Below are 21,010 nucleotides of genomic sequence, written 5' to 3'. Positions count from 1 at the left end.
TGACCACCAGTGAGAACAGCTCACCAGCATACATGGCAGTGATAACTACATGTCACGGGAAAGAAATAATAATTAATTATACTCCCGGGGTGCGGGTATAACATCCTCCCCGCCTTACAAGAAATTTCGTCCCCAAAATTTGAGGCAGCTAGGCTCTCAAGTGATAAGGGCTGTTGGATAACAACATCCCAAGTCACCCATATCTTGAACTAAGTCAAAGGTCTGGTCAAGATGAGGTAGTGCCTACATGGCACAGCAAGTCAGGTTCCACAATTCTCTTTTCCTTACAAGGTCATATTACCACAGGGGTGTGGTTCACAATAACCCTAGGAAAACATAGTTCCAACTACTAAGTTGAGTCTCAAGGAACAGAGGTTGCCTAGATCTTCCAGATCAGGTGATACCACTCTAGCCTTCACTACTTTGGTCATTCTTGGGTTACAGGATTTAACCTGTCCATGACCCAACATAGGGTTCACATTCTGAAGGCTTTCACATCTGGTTGTCTCATTACCTAACCCAACTTTAGAATGATTTGAAATATTGATGGAATCTCCTATTGTTCACTCCCAATACGGAGGGAACGCATTTGGTGATCCATTACCCCATTCATATCTGTTGTTGGAGAAGGTCTTGTTACATCCTTCAGTTTCAGCTTTCACAACCTTTAAACCTATAACACAGTTATCCCACAGGAAAGAGTCCACATCAGTCCTCTTTCGAGAACCAACAGCCTTTACTAGCTTTTGTCCAAGTCAACTCTTCGAGCAAGTCTCCATAATTTAACCTATCCGGTCATTAAATTCATTATTCATTACCCTAAGGTTTGGTCAACCAAGGTCAGGGCTCTAACTAGTTTCACAGCAAGGTCGAGGTAAGTCATACTTATAGTACCAGAGAATCACTCTAGTCACACAAGCCCAAGGTTCTAAGGGATATCTATATATGTATTTATCACACCAATATGTAGGCATAGATTCAATAATTACATTCAAATCCCTATGGACATATCTGTCATCTAGGTCAATCCACAAGAATAAGAAGTTCTCAGGTACGGTTCGCTAAGTCCTTTTTGGAAAGTCAAATCACGGTATATGACTATTTCTATGAGTCTAAACAAGGTTTGGATGGACCAAGTAAAGTTCAAATAGAGTCGTCACTAGCTCAAGGTGTTATGACTGACTTCCAAATACACGAGACCTTTATGGCTTTCTCAAATAAACAGCCCAAACCAGCCTATTACTTTCCTTCCTAGTACCTACCCACAGGTTTAGATTCTACGCACCCCATTAAAGGTCTCTACCCATATAAGTTTAGGTTTCCCTATCCATAAGGTTCGGGTCTTTAAATTTACAGGGTCTAAGGTCTTCATCCTCAAATGTAACTCTTCTCCTTTTATGTAAGAGAGGAGTCATAGCGGTTACCAATGTCTGCTAGTTCTTATTAGCTGACCCAGTCGGGTACAAGTCCTAACCTCTTTCAATTTCAAGGTATTAACTAGATTTAAGTGGTCCCCACAAATGGGTCACACAACAGGGGTGTCCGATCTAGGGTATAGGCACATAATCATTACATATAAGTGTGGTCAAAGGTCTCCAAAATAAGCTCAAAATCTTAAAAGAATTCGGGTGGACTCACGAGCGGTGTCAGTACTCTGGGTCCGTTCGTGGCTCCTTCGCGAAAATAGGGAGAGCGGATTAACGGGCGGATGTGGAATGCAAATCCGTTCGTTCATTCGATCTCAAAAGTCTCAAAGGTCGAGAGAGTTGAAGTCAAACGGATCTATGAACGGACGCATGAGTGTGGATCCGTTCATTCGTCTGTTCGTAGAAATTTAATAAAATAGAGCCACGAGTTTTAAAACTCACTTTTGGCTCCAAAGAAAGGGACATAACTACAGGGGAAAAAAGCTCTACAGGGACTTCCGTTCAAGCTTCCCTTGGGTGGTTTTCTGGTAATCTTAAGCCTCAAGGTTCAACTCTCACTTGTTCAAGTCATTGTTGATAATTGTTGTTGGTTATGATTGATTCATTATTGTTTCTGAATTATAACATATAATTGTCCATCTATGACCTACTTAAGACTCAACCAGGCAATTATATAGTTGTAGTTTAACAACCTATCGTTCAAGTCCTAAGTTCTATATTGCCTATTATCTTCTAAGTTCTTGTTTCACCACAATCAGTCTTCTCTTATGTCTGCACACAATCATTTATGTTCTTGAAGATTTTTAGTTTAGAACCTAATTGTGGAGAATAAATCAAGAGTCCGCGAGACGTGGTCGATGCTGAGCATCATTGCTCGATACCACTCTGTCACGCCCCCATCCCAGACAAGGGATACAATACATTATAAGGGGTGACTAGGACGACGTGTGTCATCCTACTAAGCTGCCAGGATCACTGACACAGTGTCCCAACGCACAATCATAACCAATATTCAAATAATATAATATCAGAGTGCAAAAAGAAAAATATTACATTCCAAAAGATCAATAGTTTTGCAGAAGCGTATAAAATCAAATAGTTACAAGATGATCAAAGCCTAGATGATAAATACTGTAATTAATCCATTTTTCATTACCATCTAATAATGATCAACAAGGGTATAACAGTAAATATTTATACATGGGCCTACGTCCTAAAATAAACAAAAGGGGAACAAGTCCCTAGAATTCTCACGGTCCGTAGGCACAATTGTCACAAGGACACCTGTTGCCATGTTCCTCTAACACAGCTTCCGACTCCTCCCTACCTGCATCATAATCTAAAAAAATGTGTACACGAGGGGGTTAGCTCCACTGAGCCAGTGAGGGGATGGGGATGCACAAACACACAATTTACATAGTCCAATGATGCATGCATATGTTAAATAAATTTTTCACCTAACATCACAACTAAGTCAGAGGTATATGCTACTGTGATAACTCGGGAGACACTGTGGGTCACTTAACTTATCACCATAATGAAACCTCAATTGTCACCTGGGACCTATGCCGATCGAAGCCTCCAAGACTACTCAGTGGCAGACCCCTGATAACCAATACTACCATGACTAGCATCTCCCACCTCCACAGAATTTGGTGTACTGATTACCCAACACCTAAACCCCTGTTGATAAGGGTCGTAGCATAAGGGTGTAAAATCCTAGCTGCAGATATACTACATGCAAGTCCTATCGTCCCGAGAGGTAATCCGGGCGCATCAACTTTTCATCTGCTTTAGTGCCCGGTTACCAGCATGGCACGGCGCATACAGTTCAACATGACATTCAATATAATTACTTCATAAATGTATATAGTATCCAAAGTTCTGGCATCGGCACCCACCGGCACCGAGACCCATCAAAGTAGCACATCTCCAATCAACATCATAACAATCATATATAAAAGTATGCAATATGCGCAAGCATGCTTAATAATTTATAATGATAACATAATATACAATGCAATAATAATATCAAGCCCAAACAACCAAACCCACTCACATATAAGTTATGTTTCGATGTTATGAGTTATCGCCGCAATTAAGTAACACGTCGCAAGATGAAAACTTTAAACCTAAATAAAGAGTGAAAACAGGGTTAATTAAGTAAAGGAACGGATCCCCAAAAGGTCTCACATAAATCATTTAAGTATAAGGTTTCAGAGGCAGGGTGGTTTTGTGGGTGGTCTCATGCCCATTTCCTGCAACCACATGTAAATCCTAGCTAACCAGGGGCTTAGAAAGGTCTCTGCCAAGGGTGGTTTGTCTCAGAACATGAAACCGCACCTAAAACCAACTTTAACAGGGGCTTATTCAAGGGGTGGTTGCAAGGGTGGTTTCTCGTAGGTCTTGAAACCGTATGTAAAACCACATACCTGCAGAATCAAAATTTGAAAGGTTTCTCACTAGGGGTTCCTTTTCCAAGGGGTTTAAAGGTAAGGAGACTTCAAGGAAGCTTCCTCCTAGGTCCATTAGGGTTCTAAGACCTCATTAGGTCCATTAGGGTTCTAAGACCTCATTAGGTCCATGAAATCCCAAGGATTTAAGAGGGAAAGCAAAGAGAACATAATTTAGAACATAATAGGGTAGAAACCTTAAATTTCTCAAATGGAAAGAGATTGCTTAGGCTTTGAGCTTGTAATGAAGTGAAATAACTCCACCATAGTCTAGGTTTAAAGGTTCTATCGATTCCTTGGGTTCCAAGAGAACCCTAGGTCGAATCTCTCCCATTTTCCAAACCCCAAAACCCAAAATAGAAGAAAAGAGGTGAGATTTAATGGCTTACCTACCCCCAATATAGAAAAGCTCCACGTAGAGGGCTCCACAAGGTGAGGTCTCCACAAGGTGAGGTTCTAAGCCTTCAGCCAAGCTTTTCCATTCTTCTTCCTCCTTTTCTCCTTCCTTCTTTCTTCTTTCCTTCTTTCTTCTTTCTTCTTTCTCCTTTCTCTCTTCCACGATTTAGGTTAGATGGAAGAAGTAAAGAGAAAGAATGCTTCTCCCCCCCCTTTTGTCTTATTTATAGAAAATGGGCCTTGGGTCCTTTAAGTTAAATGGGTCAATAGCTAAATGGGTTGATCCAAGTTAAATGGGTCATTAAGTCAAATGGGTACTTTAAGTTAAATGGGTCAAGAGGGCTTAATGGGTTGACCCATTAGTTCTATTTGGGTAAGAGAAAGGAATACCCAACCTTGGGTCAAATAGAGTTAGATGGACCCTTAGGTTAAATTGTCACTTAAGCCCAATGAGCCTCTTAAGTTAATGGGCCTGCCCACTAGTTATAATTAGGAAAGAACCTAATTAAAAGATGAGCTCACATGATATGGGTATAATTGCTCTTCACATGTTTCCCTAAGGCAAGTGAAGCCCATAAGTGAATTATTCTCAACTCAACTAAAATAGCCCGGGCGGTCCAAACCTTGACCCGTACTTCGAGGGCATCGAGAAAAAGGATAAATAAATAAAATTAAGGGCTAGCACTTACTATTTCCTTATCATAGTTTATCATCCCCCATGACCCCGAATAGTTTTCTCACAGGCAAACCCGTACTGTGATCAATAATTTTGTAGCTGGGTTTGACCACCAGTGAGAACAGCTCATCAGCATACGTGGCAGTGATAACTACACGTCACGGGAAAGAAATAATACTTAATTATACTCCCAGGGTGCGAGTATAACATTACTAATCTAGTATAATATTGGGCCGGTTCTGAATCATGCCAACACTCATTGGAACCGAATCGAATACCCAGTTACAAACCGATTTACACAATTAGTTCAAGAGTAAAAATTCAGGGATGGATTCAGTTCTCGCCGTGATCGGATTGGGGTTGGATAGAACCAATTGAATTATTTTTTTTTTAGAAATTTGAATCAGGAAGAAGCAACAAAGATTTTCAAAAAAACCTATGATGCATGTGCTGAAAAGGATTACTTGAGCTACAAAGTGATGCATTTACTGAAAAGGATCTCTAAAACACTGACTCCCAATTCTAACTCAACATGCATCACTCCTGGAGTGTGTTAACTACGTTGACAACAATGAATAACACCACAACCAAGCCACATTGCTCAATAGGATTTTGGACATTTTCTTTTGTTATGGTGTATGAATTTGGAATTGATGGTAGATGATATTGGATGATGTCTTGGAATATATATTCATTAATGTTAGATGTTAGAATTGTTTTGAACATTAGATGCATGTAATTAGGTAATAAGTTCTCAATTTCTATGTATATAATGTCGATTTTTATCCCATTTCTTAAAAATCTACACGTTTAAAGTCTGTACATCTGTTTCTATTTTTTTGCCGTACCGTTTAGAGTTTTGCTCTATTTAAAACCCGTATCGTCTGTTTTCAATTTTTTTTTTAGAGAAATTTATGAAACACCCCCTAAAAATGGATCGAAACTCGGATCACCCCCTGAAATTTGAAAAAACTCAGATCACTCCCTCTACACTAACGGTGTTAGTCTGCTGTTAGTTATTGGTATAAAAAGACTATTTTACCCTTGTACTAAATCATTGTAATCAAATTAAGAATACTACCCTTTCCTTCATCTTCAACCTAAAATACCCCATTGCCTCTGCTTCGCTCAGGCAGCACTACCGCTGCCGCCTCTGCTTCCTCACACCTGCAACTCAATCCCTACAGCCACTGGTCTGAATTAAGAAATTTAAGAGTTTCTTATTGAAATTGTCAAGAAGTTGTGAGGTTTTGTATAAAGCTCGTATTTTGGGGGTGTTGTTTTGTTGTATTGGATTTGAGATTCTGGTTTAGGTTAATTGAAGAGTAGATGGCTATCGAAGGTGAGGAAGAAGTTGATTATGAGAGCGATCCAGAGGAGGCGATGCGGAGAAGGGAAGCGAGTGATGATGAGGAAGGAGAAGGAGAGGATAGTGAGAAGCAGCTGAGGAAGGATACAAGACCTGGGATCGGTTCGGATGTCGAATCGGAGGGTGAAGGTGGAGCACATGCGTATGATGCTGAAGAATCTGAGGAAGTGGGAGAGGAGAAGAAGCAATCGAACAAGTAGAGGAGGGAGGAGGGAGAAGGGGAATTTCCAGCGTGGCTGCAGGGTTCTTTCCAGCGGAAACCCTCTTTCGATTCAATTTATAAAACTCATTACAAATCAGAAATCAAGTTTTATTTCAACTGAAACCTGAAACCTAAGATATCTGTGTTACGAATCTACCTAAAAGCTTCGATTGAGTTTTATAAATTTAATTGAAAACCTGAAACCTTTGTAATCGAGTTTTATAAATTTCTCTTAGGGATGGGCAATAACAATATCAGAAATCAAGTTTAGATTCAGATTTGAAAGTGGTTTTGAAACCCACTATTCCACCCAACTTTGGAGCTTAGGTTCAGTAGGATGGGTTGCCCAAAGGTAAGGCCTCAACTCCCTAAATCTGAGTAGAAACGGAGGATCAAGGGAGATTGATCCAACTTTGTGGCTGTCAGTGTTACATGGAAAACAAAGTAACAGTGTAGGGAGAAACAGAAATAAAGAAGAGAAAAGGGAAGAAGAAGAAATAAAGAGACAACAGAAGAGAAACGTTACTTGGGATGGGAGAGAGAAAATCAGAGAGGAGATAGAGAAGAGGAACGGAGAGTATGCTCTTTCCCGCCGGTGCAATCAATCAGGAACGGAGACAGAGAAGACGACAGGAGCAAGGGTAATATTGAGATTTGGCTGTACAGGATTTTCCCTTCAAGCTGGTTCGTTGAATCTTCACCTTTCTCTACGAGGTACGCCGACAGTGGCGGTGGTGGGGTGCTGCAAGCAGAGTTGCAGGAAAAGGGTGGGGTATTTTAGGTTGAAGATGAAGCGAGGGTAGTATTGTAAATTTAATTGTACATGTTAGGTTTTTAGATCTAAGGGTAAGATAGTAATTATACTCTTCTCAAGGGTAGTTTAGGATTTTCAAAAAATTTAACTAGCTGATTTCATTAGTCAACTAACGGTAGGGTCTAATTTGAGTATAGGGCTCTACTTCATGGGGTGATCTGAGTATTTTCAAATTTCAAGGGGTGATCCGAGTTTCGACCCATTTTCAGGGGGTGTTTTGTAAATTTTCTTTTTTTTTTTATCATTTTATTTTTCGATAACTATGGTTTCTAAAGTTAAAAGAGGCAAACCCAATAAGAACATTTCATTTGAAATCTTTGCCACCACAAGTTAGAGAAACTTATAAGCTTTTAAATATGAGAAACTAAGTAAATCAGACATGCACCAAATGGGTCATAGCAAGCTTTCAAGAATTTAAATCCATCAATAGGAAGGAATAGTTATCCCCTCCAATTCGCAGCCCCCTCCAATTCTTCCAATTCTTCACATGGGGGTGGATATGACCACCCTACCCTTTGCCCGAAAACATTGCCCAAGTTGGGGTCCACTCCCCCCTATTAGAGGAATTGGAGGTGCCCACGAATTGGAGGTGATAATTATTGCAATAAGTACCTTGGAGAAGACTTCTTTGAAATGTGATATCCCATCACTTGAAGTGTGAATATCGATGCTTAGGTAGTCATCTCCAAGAATTAGTGTATTGAAATAGTATCACTTAGAGGGGGCATTGAAAAAAAACTGGAAACCCTATTATATATATTGCTATTGCCGATAGATCAGTTTGATCAATTAGCAAAAGCAATGTATAGTCTCCCCAAAGAGACAATATAACCAAATTACCATTGTAAAGGAGAAATAATTGAACACTTGACAAATATATATTGTTCACATCTATACTCAAATCCATCCATGGAGTGTCAATACATTTTCAGGGCATTAAACAACAACTTTAAACAAAATAAACCTAACTTAAACAACAATCTCTGGTTTAAAACTCTACGCTCTTTGGCTTTCTTTACAATCACTAATAGAACCCCATTCCCCTTTTTTTGTATGATTTACAAATTTTTTGAGCTCTTTACCATCAAAAAAAGAAAAAAAGAAAAAAAAAACTGAACTTAGAAGAATATCATATTCAAGACTAAGAGAGCACGGCCTTACATTGTGCACACTGACAATGTTAAGCCGTCTGTTTTTACAACCTAATCTGACTGGTATTCTTCACTTTTGGAATCACGGGAACCCCTCAAAGGCTCAAAATCAACTTCTCTGATAGAGTCTTGTACTCTTGAGAGGTGGTGATTAATGGGTTTGCAGCGAAGCTCACATCCGAGGAAGCTGAGAAACTCTCTAGTTCCATGAATTATCTCTGTTAATGAAGATACAGACAACGAATTTTAGCTTCAGACCACCCGCTCTCCTGGGTTTCTCGACCTCGATTTCAGTTATGGCATCTGGCCAGAGACAGGCTATGAAGAAGATATTGTGATAGGATTCGTTGATACCGGCATTTGGCCAGAAAGTAGAAGCTTCAGTGATAGAAAAGCCAACCCATGGGGCTCCCTCTCTCTCTCTCCTCACTACTGTTGGAGCCTTGGTTGAGAACCTTCCCAGTTGGATTACTAATGGCTTTTAGGTAGGAGATTACCCTCTCTGATTCTCTATATTCCAATGACAAACTGGGCAAATTAAGTAGTGAAAGGAATTTCATTTACCTTACTTTTAACCAATTGAAGTATGAATTGCCTCCATGCCACCACGGGGGAAGATTCTTTCACCGATCAATTTCTTGTTGTGACAGCTACGGTTCCTTCTTCGCATTCTCCCAGCTTCCAATGCAGTGGAAATGGGTCCAAGTCCGTCTGTTACTGAAGCTTCAACTTTCTGGCTGGCCAAATGTTGGTATCAACGAATCCTATCACAATATCTTCCCCCATAGCCCGTCTCTGGCCATATGCCATAACTGAAATCGAGATCGAAAAACCCAGGAGAACGGGTGGAATGTCAGAGAGCTTCTCAGCTTCCTTAGCCTTGACCCTTGAGCTTCGGTGCAAACCCATTAATCACCGCCTCATAAGAGTACAAGACTCAATGAGAGAAGTCGATTTTGGGGGGTTCCAGTGTGATTCAAGAAGTGAAAGAGTACCAGCCAGCTTGGCTTGGAAAAAACAGAGGGCCTAACATTGGCCGTGCTCTGTTAGTCTTGGAGGTTTCAGGGGGCAAGGGTGGAGTAAGAAACTGGAATATGAGCTAGAAGAAGGAAAAGGGAATGAAAGATGGGAGACTTGATCTCATTTTTCTAATAGAACCGCCCACCCCAAAAAAATAAAAATAGTATACTATGTTTCATGTCATTATCATCTTAAACTGAAAGTTTGTTTCACGGTTAAATATGCCTACCCCCTGTAATGCACCCAATATTTCTCGTATCCCGAAGCTTTTGATAAGTCCATGTACCACCTCTCAATGTTCCATGTACCACCTTTGCTTTACCCCTTAATACCATTTAAGTCCACATCAGGTATTAAATGATAAAAACTATCTTTTCTTCTATTTTTTCTAAATTTTGAAAAGACCCGGTAGCTCTGACCAATTTGCTAAATTTTGAAAAGACCAAAATGCCCTCATCTACCCCAAATCATCATCTTCTTTTACATACCTAATACTACCATCACCACCACCACTGGATGGTGCAAGCATGGGGTTGGCTCTATTACGGAAACATACTCCTTCAAGTCCGGCTGGGATACGATCGGTTACCTGCAAATCGTGCTGAACCGGAGTTTTGGGACAGGAGCGAAATTGCCAGAGATTTGGATTGCAGGGTCGACTGTCTTAGGGAGAGGGGTTTTTTTTCTCGGATTCTGAGATGAGGGAGGTATCCACGATGTCTAATAGGGAAGCTGCTAGTCTCTGAAATGGGTTTAGGGTGGGCGGCGGTGGTGGTGTCAGTGAGGGTTTTGGTTCATGCAGCGGCACTGGAATAACCGGCCTTGTGATTTGTCCAGAGGATGTCTTCTTGGGTGGTGGGGTTATGAGGAGGGTGGAGAAATCCCTAATTCGTTTAGTTTGAGATTCACAATTGGGGACTAAGGGGTTAGCAGAGAAGCTCAGAGAGGCATGTATGGCTGTTGGTGTTGGTGAGTTGGTCTTTGGGTATCCCTACTATTTTTTGGGAATCCACCAAACCGATCAACAGGAAAACACTTGGAAAAGGAGATGAATGGCTTGAAATTTCCAGCAACTTTTTCTTCCGCCCCGTTAAATTCAAGGTTTGATGTCTCAGCTGATTTGAGTCCAAATCACGTGAAATTGTGAAACTCACCATTGTTGGAGAACACATCTACTGGAGCCAATCAACTTCAAAACACGCAAAGGAGGATATCTAAACCACCCAAATTTGAGTTTTTTGAAGAACACGCAATCTGAGATAAAATTTCTGTGATTTCTCAATGGCGGTGTTGGTGGAGGAATAGGCAAGGAAGGGGGACTCGGTGGTAGAATTGGTAACGGTGGAGGAGTTGAAGGTGGTACTAGAGGTGGAGTTTCACGATGGTGATAGTGTTAATGGTGGTGGTGGTGGTGGTGATGGTGGTGATGATGGTGGTGGTGGTGGGTATTTACATTGTAAAAGAGGATGATGATTTGGGGAAGATGAGGGCATTTTGGTCTTTTTAGAATTTAGCAAATAGGTTAAGGCAATTAGGTCTTTTCAAAATTTAAAAAAAAAAGAAGAAAGGGTAGTTTGATAATTTTTTAACATTTAATACCTGGTGTAGACTTAAATGGCATTAGAGAAGTAAAGCAGGGGTGATACGTGGACTTATCAGAAGCTTAGGAGGATACGAGGAACATTGGGTGCATTACAAGAGGTATGCGTATTTAACCCTTGGTTTCATGTCATTGTCATCCTAAAACTGAAACCTCAAGGTTTAATAAATAAACAGCCGATTTGGGCCTGGAAAGGACACCCTAACGCCATTACACCATCAGCCATGCCATGTTCTCCTCTTCTACCTCAAGAAGGATTAATGGATCAAATGGATATATTAGACGGTGAGGATTTTGAAGGTTATGATCTAATTCTTGTGTGTGATTATATTATCGAGTAGTACTTGTATATAGTTTGAAGAGGATTCTATGTTTACGTTTATATTGTTTTAGGTTGCTATTTAATTAATGCCTCGGAAATGTATTGGCACCTCAACTGACCACACCCCATGCATGGATTTAAGTATAAAAGTGGGCAGTATATATTTGTCAAGTGTTCAACAATTTATATTTTTCAATGGTAATTTGGGTAAATTGTCTCTTTGGTGACTCTATCCATTGCTTTTGTTTATTGATCAAACTGAGTAAGGGTGTTAATTTTGGGTTGGAACCGACCTGATAGGAACCGGAATCGATCCACCCAATAACTTATTATACCTTTTGTTTTTTAGTTTTCGTTTTATGTGGGAGAGTGAATTTGCGGCTGAGGTGTATAAATGATCATATGAAAAATGCTATGCGCTTAGTTGGCGTGTTTGGGTTTAGCTCATATCGAATGTATGAGTGTGGTGTGTGTTGTGTATATCCGCCATTTCGTAGCCCTAAAAATCGATTAACCTTTTGGGTGTTAGCGTGTGATTTGTGTATTTACCAATACATAAAAAATTAAAAATTAAAAATTAAAAGAAAACAAATGAATATGACTTTTGGGCTTCACAGGCTTTGAGATCTTGTAAAAGAAGGCGTCTCTTTTATCATTGGGATAAAATCGAACATTACATGGGCAATAACATGTCAATATTGAAGTAACAGAACATAGCCCCACTCCACCTGCACGACAACCACTCCCCCGCCCCAACCACCACTGTAACCCCCGTCTCCACCCCTGTTTCTGCACCTCTCCTCTGCCCTACGCCACCACCAACCCCTCTTCCCTCCCCACCCCCAAAACCCTGCTAGTGACACCATTGTTGCCATTCCTCCCCCGCACTTGCTCCCGCCCACAGCTCTACTTGCCATCAACCTAGCTTCTGCAACTTAGAGAAAATGGAAGAATATAATGGTCACTCCAACCTCACCGGTAACAGAGCCCGTTATCTTAAAAGATTCTTAAGTCAATGGTTGATTGTTGGATATAATTCATCCAAAACATACATAATAACACATGTATTAAGGGGGATAGATTACTTATCTTAATTGTAGATAAACCAAAGTTGATGACAACAATCTCAAGCACTATATAACACGTACGACACAAATCTTTATGGATCGATGAGGCTGATTTGTGACCAAAGTTGGTCTCTTTAAGACCGTAGACTACTAAAGGCAAATCGGGTCCTTGCAAAGTAGCTTCCAAAATTAAACAATTAACACTCCAAACATAAAACTATCTAGTAGTGATGCACTTAACTTACTACGCTACAAAGGGCACGGAAAGAGTTGCATTCAATTGGATATAAACAATTTGTCTCAAATTGTTGAGAAATGGACAAAACCTCTTCTCTTTTTATAGGAGAAAAAGAGGCACTCCAAGGGATGTCTCTAAAAGATATGTCCACAAATCATGTCTTTTTCCACAAGACTTATTTGTTGACCATTCAAATAAGTCTTCCAAAATGCACATCCATTGGTCATTAAGTGTCTATTAGAAAACCAAAAATCATATATTTTAGTTTATATAAAATTCCAATATTGATAACTCAGAGAACCCTCTCTCATCTTAAAATTTTAAAAAGTAAGAGGGGGTCATTTAATTGATTGAGGATCCAAAGCTGTTATTGAAGGGGGGAAATACACCTTTAGTTCCCACCAAAATGTATCGGGCAAGGAACTTGAGAGGAAAAAAATTCATTGTCTTACATGCCAATGACAAGGTCTTCTTAACTAGGGAATGGACAAAACCAATGGATTCCCTAAAGATAAAGTTATAGGCACAGTTTATTAGACAAAAAGATAAATTAAATATATCCTTGGGTGGAAAATAAACCACCAATGGAGGTATAATAGACAAAGCCCTACACATGCCCACTTTGATGTTTGACATCTTGCCTGGTCCCAGAGTTCTCAACTTCATATGTGTCACTTCTTCCGAACTAGCAAGTGGGTATGGCTTAGAGAGTCTCTGCCTTCCATTCTGACTCCATTTTGACGTTGGGAACTTAGCTGTTGTTCGTTCCATCCTCCGACCAATGATAATGGGGAGAATTGAGGATAGAAGATCCAACGGTTGGTTGCGCTTCCAGCATAGACTCTTCATTGTCATGCAAAGTTACAGAAAAAGTAGAGTTGTAGTCGTTGACCATAATGAGAGAGTGATAAGCATTACCAATAGCCTATTGATGAGGACTATTAGTACACATATGAGTAGCTTTAAAATCCATAACCGACGAAAATAAGGAGAAGATGTAGCTGCATGAAACTGAATTCCGTCATTCCCAAATTGAATTGCATGAAATGAGGAGAAGAACTGATGGGCATTGACGTATGTAACCCCTTGGCAAGTAAATGAAATTAATGATCGTATAATTGATAGGCGTTGAATTGTGTAACTGCTTGGCAAGTAAATGAAATTAATGATGGTTGAATTGATGGACTGTTACTCGAAATAGTCAATGTCAATTGGGTTGCTTGAAATGAAATGTTCTCTGATTGACACTATATATAGCGTTACTTAAAGCTGCTTCAAATGTAAAATAACATTGTTGCAGTAGGAAGGAATGGACTATAGCTACCCTCCCTGTATATCTTGCAACTGTGTTGGAGAGCAATGTGCCAAGCATTTTCCACCAGGTAAGCTTGCTTTGCTTTTATGTCCCCTCATGTTTTTTCTCTTGGAGAGAGAGAGAAATTAGGAGCAGGGTTTTAGTAATCGATTACCTTGCATTCTATTTTGTAGGATTCAAAGTTATATGGCCGGAGCTGAAAGGTGTGAAAGGAAAAGAAGCGGTGGAGGTAATCAAGAAGGAAAACAAATGGGTGACACCTTTGATTATCGGCCAACGCACGTCAATTACTAATGATGTTTGCTGCAACCGTGTCTTTGTGGTTGTTGATTCTGAAAGCCCCGATCCGGAAAGCCATGTTATGCTCATTCCCATGGTTGGATAAGGAGAAGACATTGTAGACTTTGATATCCATTCCATCGTGCTTTATCACAACCATAAATATATATGTATGGAATGTTGAACTTGAACAGTTGATGTAAATGAAATAAAGATTTCGATCTTTTCAAAGTTAACCGGCCTTACCCAACCTTGTCTTCTTCTCTTTCTTTTGGGTAATTTAGACATACCACCCTGAGGTTTACAAACATTAACAAATAAACCCATTCCGTCAGTCCATGATTAATAGTGTTGAAATCAAGGGGTAAAGTTACACAAATACCCCTTCAAGAAGGAAAAAAAAAAAAAAAAAGCAACTTATCTTCCCCAAATCGATTGGGGAAGATAAGTTGCAGGTATCCTTGTAGGGAACACCATGGAAATCTGCACCGATTTCATGGGAACCCATTCCTAACGATATTCAGGCATGATAAGCATGTATCCTCTTCTTTGTCTTCTTCTTTTACACCACCACCACCCGCCATTGCCACAGCCACCACCACCACCCACTGATTGCATTCTTGAACAGCCTGATCAACAGACCTTCTTTGCTGTTTTGGCAGCTTCTGTTGGATTTATGTGTCCATCAAACCCGGTTTGATCCGGTTCAATCCGGTTTTACTTTGTATTGAACTTTTATACATTTTGATTTAATATTATCACATGCGATATAAATTTTTTTAGCATTATGTGTCAGTAAGTTTTACTTAAAATGGTAGTCACGACTAGGTTTTGGGCTGGGCACCCTTATCATATTGTCGTTGCATTGGATATGCCTAGACATGTGATGTCAGGATACGGATGCGAGTACTCACATGATCGATGTGTGTATTGGCGAAGAATCTACTTTGTCGATTCCCTCATGTATTACTGCTAGATGTAGGAAGCGATAGACATGTGTCACCGACACCTTTTACCTGAGGGAACCCTGTTGCTGTAAAGTGTGATCGCATTCTTTGGTTCATCAATGACTGAGACTCAGCTGAGTCAAAGCCGATGTTCTGGGAATGCATGAACACTTTGTGAATGAAGGAGTTACTCAACCTGGTCACCACTGCCCGATTGGGGAACACCAAGATTGAGATTGTCTGTGTATGGTCGGATCGGAATCTGGATCCAATGCCGTTTTAGAAATGGTTTTTGCAAAGTCTATTTTACATAAAATAATGGATTACATATAATTATTTGAATAAAGTGTTTTATCGAGTTTTGCAGGACTCAATCAGATGCACAAACACTCTTATATGGACATCTACTATGGAATGGGGTTTTGCAGTACAAGTGTACGTACATGCCCTAGATTTCATAACGATGGTGTTGATTAATAGAGGGAGGGGGGGTTGTACATGATAATTTATTATCATGTAGGGAATTATTTTGAATTTGCTAAAATAATTGGTTCTTTATTTAATTGATGGATATGGTGCTAATTGTAATTATTCATAAATTAAATAAAGTGATTAATTATATCATTCCCTATTAGATTCTGCTTCTTCAGTAATTAGAAGCACTTTGAGTTTAAACAGAACTGCCAAACAAAGAGAGAGAGAGAGTCAAACTCTCACTTGGTTTTTTAAAACTAATTTCCCATCCAGGATTTTAAAAAACCCTACTATTATATAAAGGGACCAAAACGCAGAGGGAGTAGACAGTGCTCCACATTTTCTGGCTGCCCCCCCCCCCTTGGATGTGTTTTGGTCCCCCCCTCTCTCTCTTGTGATCTCTTCTGCTTCTTGTTGTTGCTCTCTACTGTGTTTGAGAGTTAGGGTTTTAGAAATCCAGATTTTTGCTTGAAGAATTGTAGAGCATTTGGGATTGACTTGAAGAACCTTGGATGCACCATTAGAGGTTCAGATTTGTTTACTTGGAGTGCTCATTGGAGGAAAAACCATTGTCTATTGGAGGAACAACACTTGAGGCTCATCAGGTTAGCAATTCTTCGTTAATTCCTCCTGTTTTTAAATATTGATTATTCATGGGATGCGAAAGAAACCCGAATCGATTTATTTCCGCTGCGCATTCGTGTATGGGATGGATCCCTCTTTCCACGAGATGGATTAGAGATTATTTTTCCATCTCTTTTGGGTTTCATAATTCCATGGGACACAAAAGTGAAGGACAGGGCATTGGTTTATCAGACCAAACCCTAATTGAGATACACTAGGGTTCCCATGGGCAACCATGGGAAACCCTAAAATTTAATAGGACGCCCATGGGCAACTATGGGCTAACCCAGGGGGTGCAATATCCTAATTGGTTTATGATTGGTTTCCCAGGGGAACCATGACATGATCCCAGCACCGTAGTTTGACCTACAGCTTGTGCTAACGCAAATGTTGTTGAAGAAGGTTCATGATTCTAATTGGAGGTTTGCCATATCGAATAATAGGAAGGGGGGGGGGGGGGGGGGGGGGGGGGGGGGGGGGGGGGGGGGGGGGGGGGGGGGGTTTTTTTTTTTTTTTTTTTTTTTTTTTTTTTTTTTTTTTTTTTTTTTTTTTTTTTTTTTTTTTTTTTTTTTTTTTTTTTTTTTTTTTTTTTTTTTTTTTTTTTTTTTTTTTTTTTTTTTTTTTTTTTTTTTTTTTTGGTGGGGTTTTTTTTTTTTTTTTTTTTTGTTTTTTTTTTTTTTTTTTTTTTTTTTTGGGGGTTTTGTTTTTTTTTTTTTTTTTTTTTTTTTTTTTTTTTTTTTTTTTTTTTTTTTTTTTTTTTTTTTTTTTTTTTTTTTTTTTTTTTTTTTTTTTTTTTTTTTTTTTTTTTTTTTTTTTTTTTTTTTTTTTTTTTTTTTTTTTTTTTTTTTTTTTTTTTTTTTTTTTTTTTTTTTTTTTTTTTTTTTTTTTTTTTTTTTTTTTTTTTTTTTTTTTTTTTTTTTTTTTTTTTTTTTTTTTTTTTTTTTTTTTTTTTTTTTTTTTTTTTTTTTTTTTTTTTTTTTTTTTTTTTTTTTGTTTTTTTTTTTTTTTTTTTTTTTTTTTTTTTTTTTTTTTTTTTTTTTTTTTTTTTTTTTTTTTTTTTGTTTTTGGTTGGGGGGGTTTTTTTTTTTTTTTTTTTTTGTTTTTGGGGTTTTTGGGTGTTGTTTTTTTTTTTTTTGGTTGGTCAATATGGCAGACCGGATCCCAGCTGGTGACCATGTGGGATGCGCTGAGCGAAGCAATGCTGCAACAACAGCAACATGTGGACAAGACATGGAGGTCCCGGATTCAATGCTGAATGTTTCCGTACTTCTATCTTTCGGATCCACTGACTTGTTAGGAATCCAGGCAGCCAAGATATTGTAACCTAGTGCCATAATGTCTGGCTTCAAGATCTCTAGAACCACAGGGTTAGGGCCCCTAGAAGAAAATGCAGTAACCCATGGGGCTCTCTCTCTCTCCCCCACAACTGTTGGATCCTCAGTTGAGAACCTTCCAGTTGGATTATTAGTGGTTTTCAGGTAGGAGAGTATCTTCTCTGATTCTCTACATTCCAATGACAAACCGGGCAAATTAAGTACAGTGAGAGGAATGTCATCTACCTTACTTCTAATCAATTGAAGTATACCAACACCCCCCATTGCTTTCACTTGGAGTCCAACACTACCAAGGTCCAAGTCTTGATAATCTCATATGACTATCTTCCCCTTCACCTTGGCAGTAACAACAGATGAATAACAAAACTGGAGATACACCAATGGGAAATTAAGAACGATTGCTACTAACCTTCAGATCATACACAAAAGAAGTTCCCAGGAGAACCTCACTCTTGCCAAGCATGAATTTACCCATGAAAGTTCGATCGATCGTTCCAACAGCTACAGTGGTCATCCATGGTGTGGTATTGTCAACAGAAAATGTTAGTCCTGAATTTCCAACTGCAGCTGAAACAAAGATTCCTTTCCTCATAGCAGTGAAAGCCCCAAGAGAAATAAAGTTCTTGTGGTAGGACTGATATAGAGAACCAATGGATAAGGACAAGCAATGTACACCATCTTGAATTGCTTTGTCTATAACAGCAAGAATATCAGATGAAGTAGATTTCTGTTCATTTCCTATGAGCCAGGACACCTTGTACATGGCGATCCTGGCCTTTGTTGCCACACCTCGGGCTGTGCCATTTGCAAATCCAAACAGACTTGCATGTGAGACCTCTGTACCAGTAGCAGTTGAAGCAACGTGGGTTTCATGGTCCACTGAATCTCCTAGAGACGAATAATCAAGTTCGCCAATGGCAATGTCAAGCGGACCATGAATTGCCTCCATGCCACGGGGGAACATTCTCACACCGATCAATTTCTTGATGCAACAGCTACGGTTGAATTGCTCTCCTTCTTCGCACTCTCCCTTCCAATGGGGTGGAATGGGTCCAAGCCCGTCGTCACTAAAGCTTGCACTTTCCGGCCAAATGCCAGAATCAATGAATCCAATGACAATATCTTCTCCATAACCTGTCTCTGGCCAGATTCCATTACTAAAATCGAGGCCCAGAAACCCAGGAGAGCGGGTGGTCAGAAGCTGAAATCTGTCTGTGTCTTCATAAACAGAGACAATTCCTGGAACCGCAGAGAGCTTTGCAGCTTCCTCAGCTATGAGCTTTGCAGCGAACCCACTGATCACCGCCTCGTAAGAGTACAAGACTCTATCATGGAAGTTGATTTTAGGTGGTTCGAGTTATTGAAGAAGCGAAGAGTACCATTCAGCCTGAGTTGTAAAAATAGAGGGCCTAACGTTGTCTGTGTGCTCAACGTAAGGACGCGCTCTATTAGTCTTGGAGGTTTCTGTTAGGGTCCTCCTCACATGGAAGAACCCATGAGAGAGACAATTTCTCTTTCTCTTTTCTTCACACTGGTAAAAACAATCATGCAGAACATTCATGGAGATCAATAAGTATACACATAAATTATGAAGGTATGAATGGCGTACTTGGATCCATGGCTGAAGCGGAAAACTATCTTTTTGATTTCTGTCGCACACGAACGTTGGTCTGGTCCCCCCCCTCTTCCACTTGTCTTTAGGTTTTCTCAGAGTTGTCACTTAATGAGCCAGTGACAACTATTTATAGTGGTGAGGGTAGGAACCAACCCTGTAAAGAAACTAGGGTTTCCTTCCTATTAAGGAAATAATGTCTTAGGTCCACACAGAGTAACTGGACTCATACCATTAAGTGACAACTCTGAGAAAACCTTATGGAAATCTTACACACACACACTCCACCGTCCAAAGATGGTGAAAAAATTAAAGTCAAAAGAGTAGGTGTAATAGTCACCATAATTACTATAGACATTACATTAAATGAAGTAATAAATGCAAAGACAAAAAAAAAGGAAAAAGAAACAACAAGAGAAGAAGAAAAATGGGGAGGTAGCTACCAATCCATAAACAATGTCAATATGTTCAGTACAGACCATTGGATGGTGCACACATTTGAAGGGAAAAAAATGAGAAGAAAGAAATGGTTACAGAACCATGTACGTGGGAAACCCTTCTCTCTTATGACCTATAAATAGAGGAGAGGGAGAGAAAGCTAAGTACACCAGACTTCAAGGAATTCAACAAAACTAGAGTGCCTGAAAAGAGTGAGTTCTTTTAGAGAAAGAAAGAGAGTTCTTTAGAGAGAGAGAAAATTCTTGTTGGTGTCTAGTAGTGTGTTTATCCAAGAGGGTGTTTTCTTGGTGTTGTAATCCTCTAGTAGTAACTAGAGAAGCTGTAATACTTATGGAGATTGATGGTGATGATGGATTCATGGTTATGTACTTTATATCTTTGTGTCAAGTTTAAATATTTTTCGTATCATACCATCTTTTTATTTGACCAGATAGCTTCTAGTCAGTATACGCTTACACATGCTAGATGTGAAGTTTACAATTCCATTTGTAGTACAGATATAACAAAGAAAGGTCCCAATACAGGTAGGCGTACATTTTTTCAAATGTCTATAACATAAAGAATTTTTCATGTGGATAAAGGATTTAAGATTATGTCATTGTAGAGAATGACAATGTAAGATACGAACATCAAAAATCACAGCAAACCTCAGTCGAAGATTCTGGTGTTGTCCAAAATCAACAGGGGTATGCCTAATATTCACATAAGTATACATTGATTACATTCCTTTAAGATTATGTGAATGTTAATAAGAATGTTTTTATTTTTAATACAGATTGAAAGCCCGGGTTGTAGGTTTTTCAAATGGATAGATGAAGAAATCATGTGCGGTTATAAACAACCTAACCCAATGTCAAGTGATTGTGTGGATACTTCAACTTCAATCACCTCTTCTTCATCTCCTACATCTGTACGGATTATGGAATATTTGCAGAAAGCTATGCAAGAAGAGGAAGAAAAAAAAAAAAAAGATTTTAATAGGATCAATTCAAGCTTCAGAAAAAAAGTCAAAAATATATAATGATATCCTTCAAGACCTTAAGAATATGAACCTAAACAAAAAATGATGATTGTTCAGGTGATTGTGTACCTTTTCTTTCAATTTACACTTTATGTGGGTTTGTAATAACTAACGTACTAGCGTTATTTACTTTATATAAATTACAGTATTAATGGTTACACATAATTCTCTTTATATGGCTTTCAATATTTTTTTTTTTTTAGTTTTTTT

General features: G+C 39.0%; 1 protein-coding gene across 1 annotated transcript; it reads right to left on the bottom strand.

Moving 5' to 3' along the window:
* Window positions 1–18,096: 18,096 nt before the first annotated feature.
* LOC122654968 (subtilisin-like protease SBT1.7) lies at window positions 18,097–20,494 on the bottom strand. Its single transcript, XM_043849223.1, has 2 exons — window positions 20,427–20,494; window positions 18,097–19,033 (listed from the first exon to the last, which is right to left on the bottom strand). The coding sequence occupies exons 1-2, from the start codon at window positions 20,492–20,494 to the stop codon at window positions 18,097–18,099; spliced, it is 1,005 nt and encodes a 334-aa protein (XP_043705158.1).
* Between the last annotated feature and the right edge of the window lie 516 nt (window positions 20,495–21,010).

This window comes from Telopea speciosissima, chromosome 3, assembly GCF_018873765.1.
Source record: "Telopea speciosissima isolate NSW1024214 ecotype Mountain lineage chromosome 3, Tspe_v1, whole genome shotgun sequence".
NCBI lineage: Eukaryota > Viridiplantae > Streptophyta > Magnoliopsida > Proteales > Proteaceae > Telopea > Telopea speciosissima.
The sequence above is the reverse complement of the archived record's forward strand: the minus strand, read 5'-3'. Positions and strand labels throughout refer to the sequence as shown.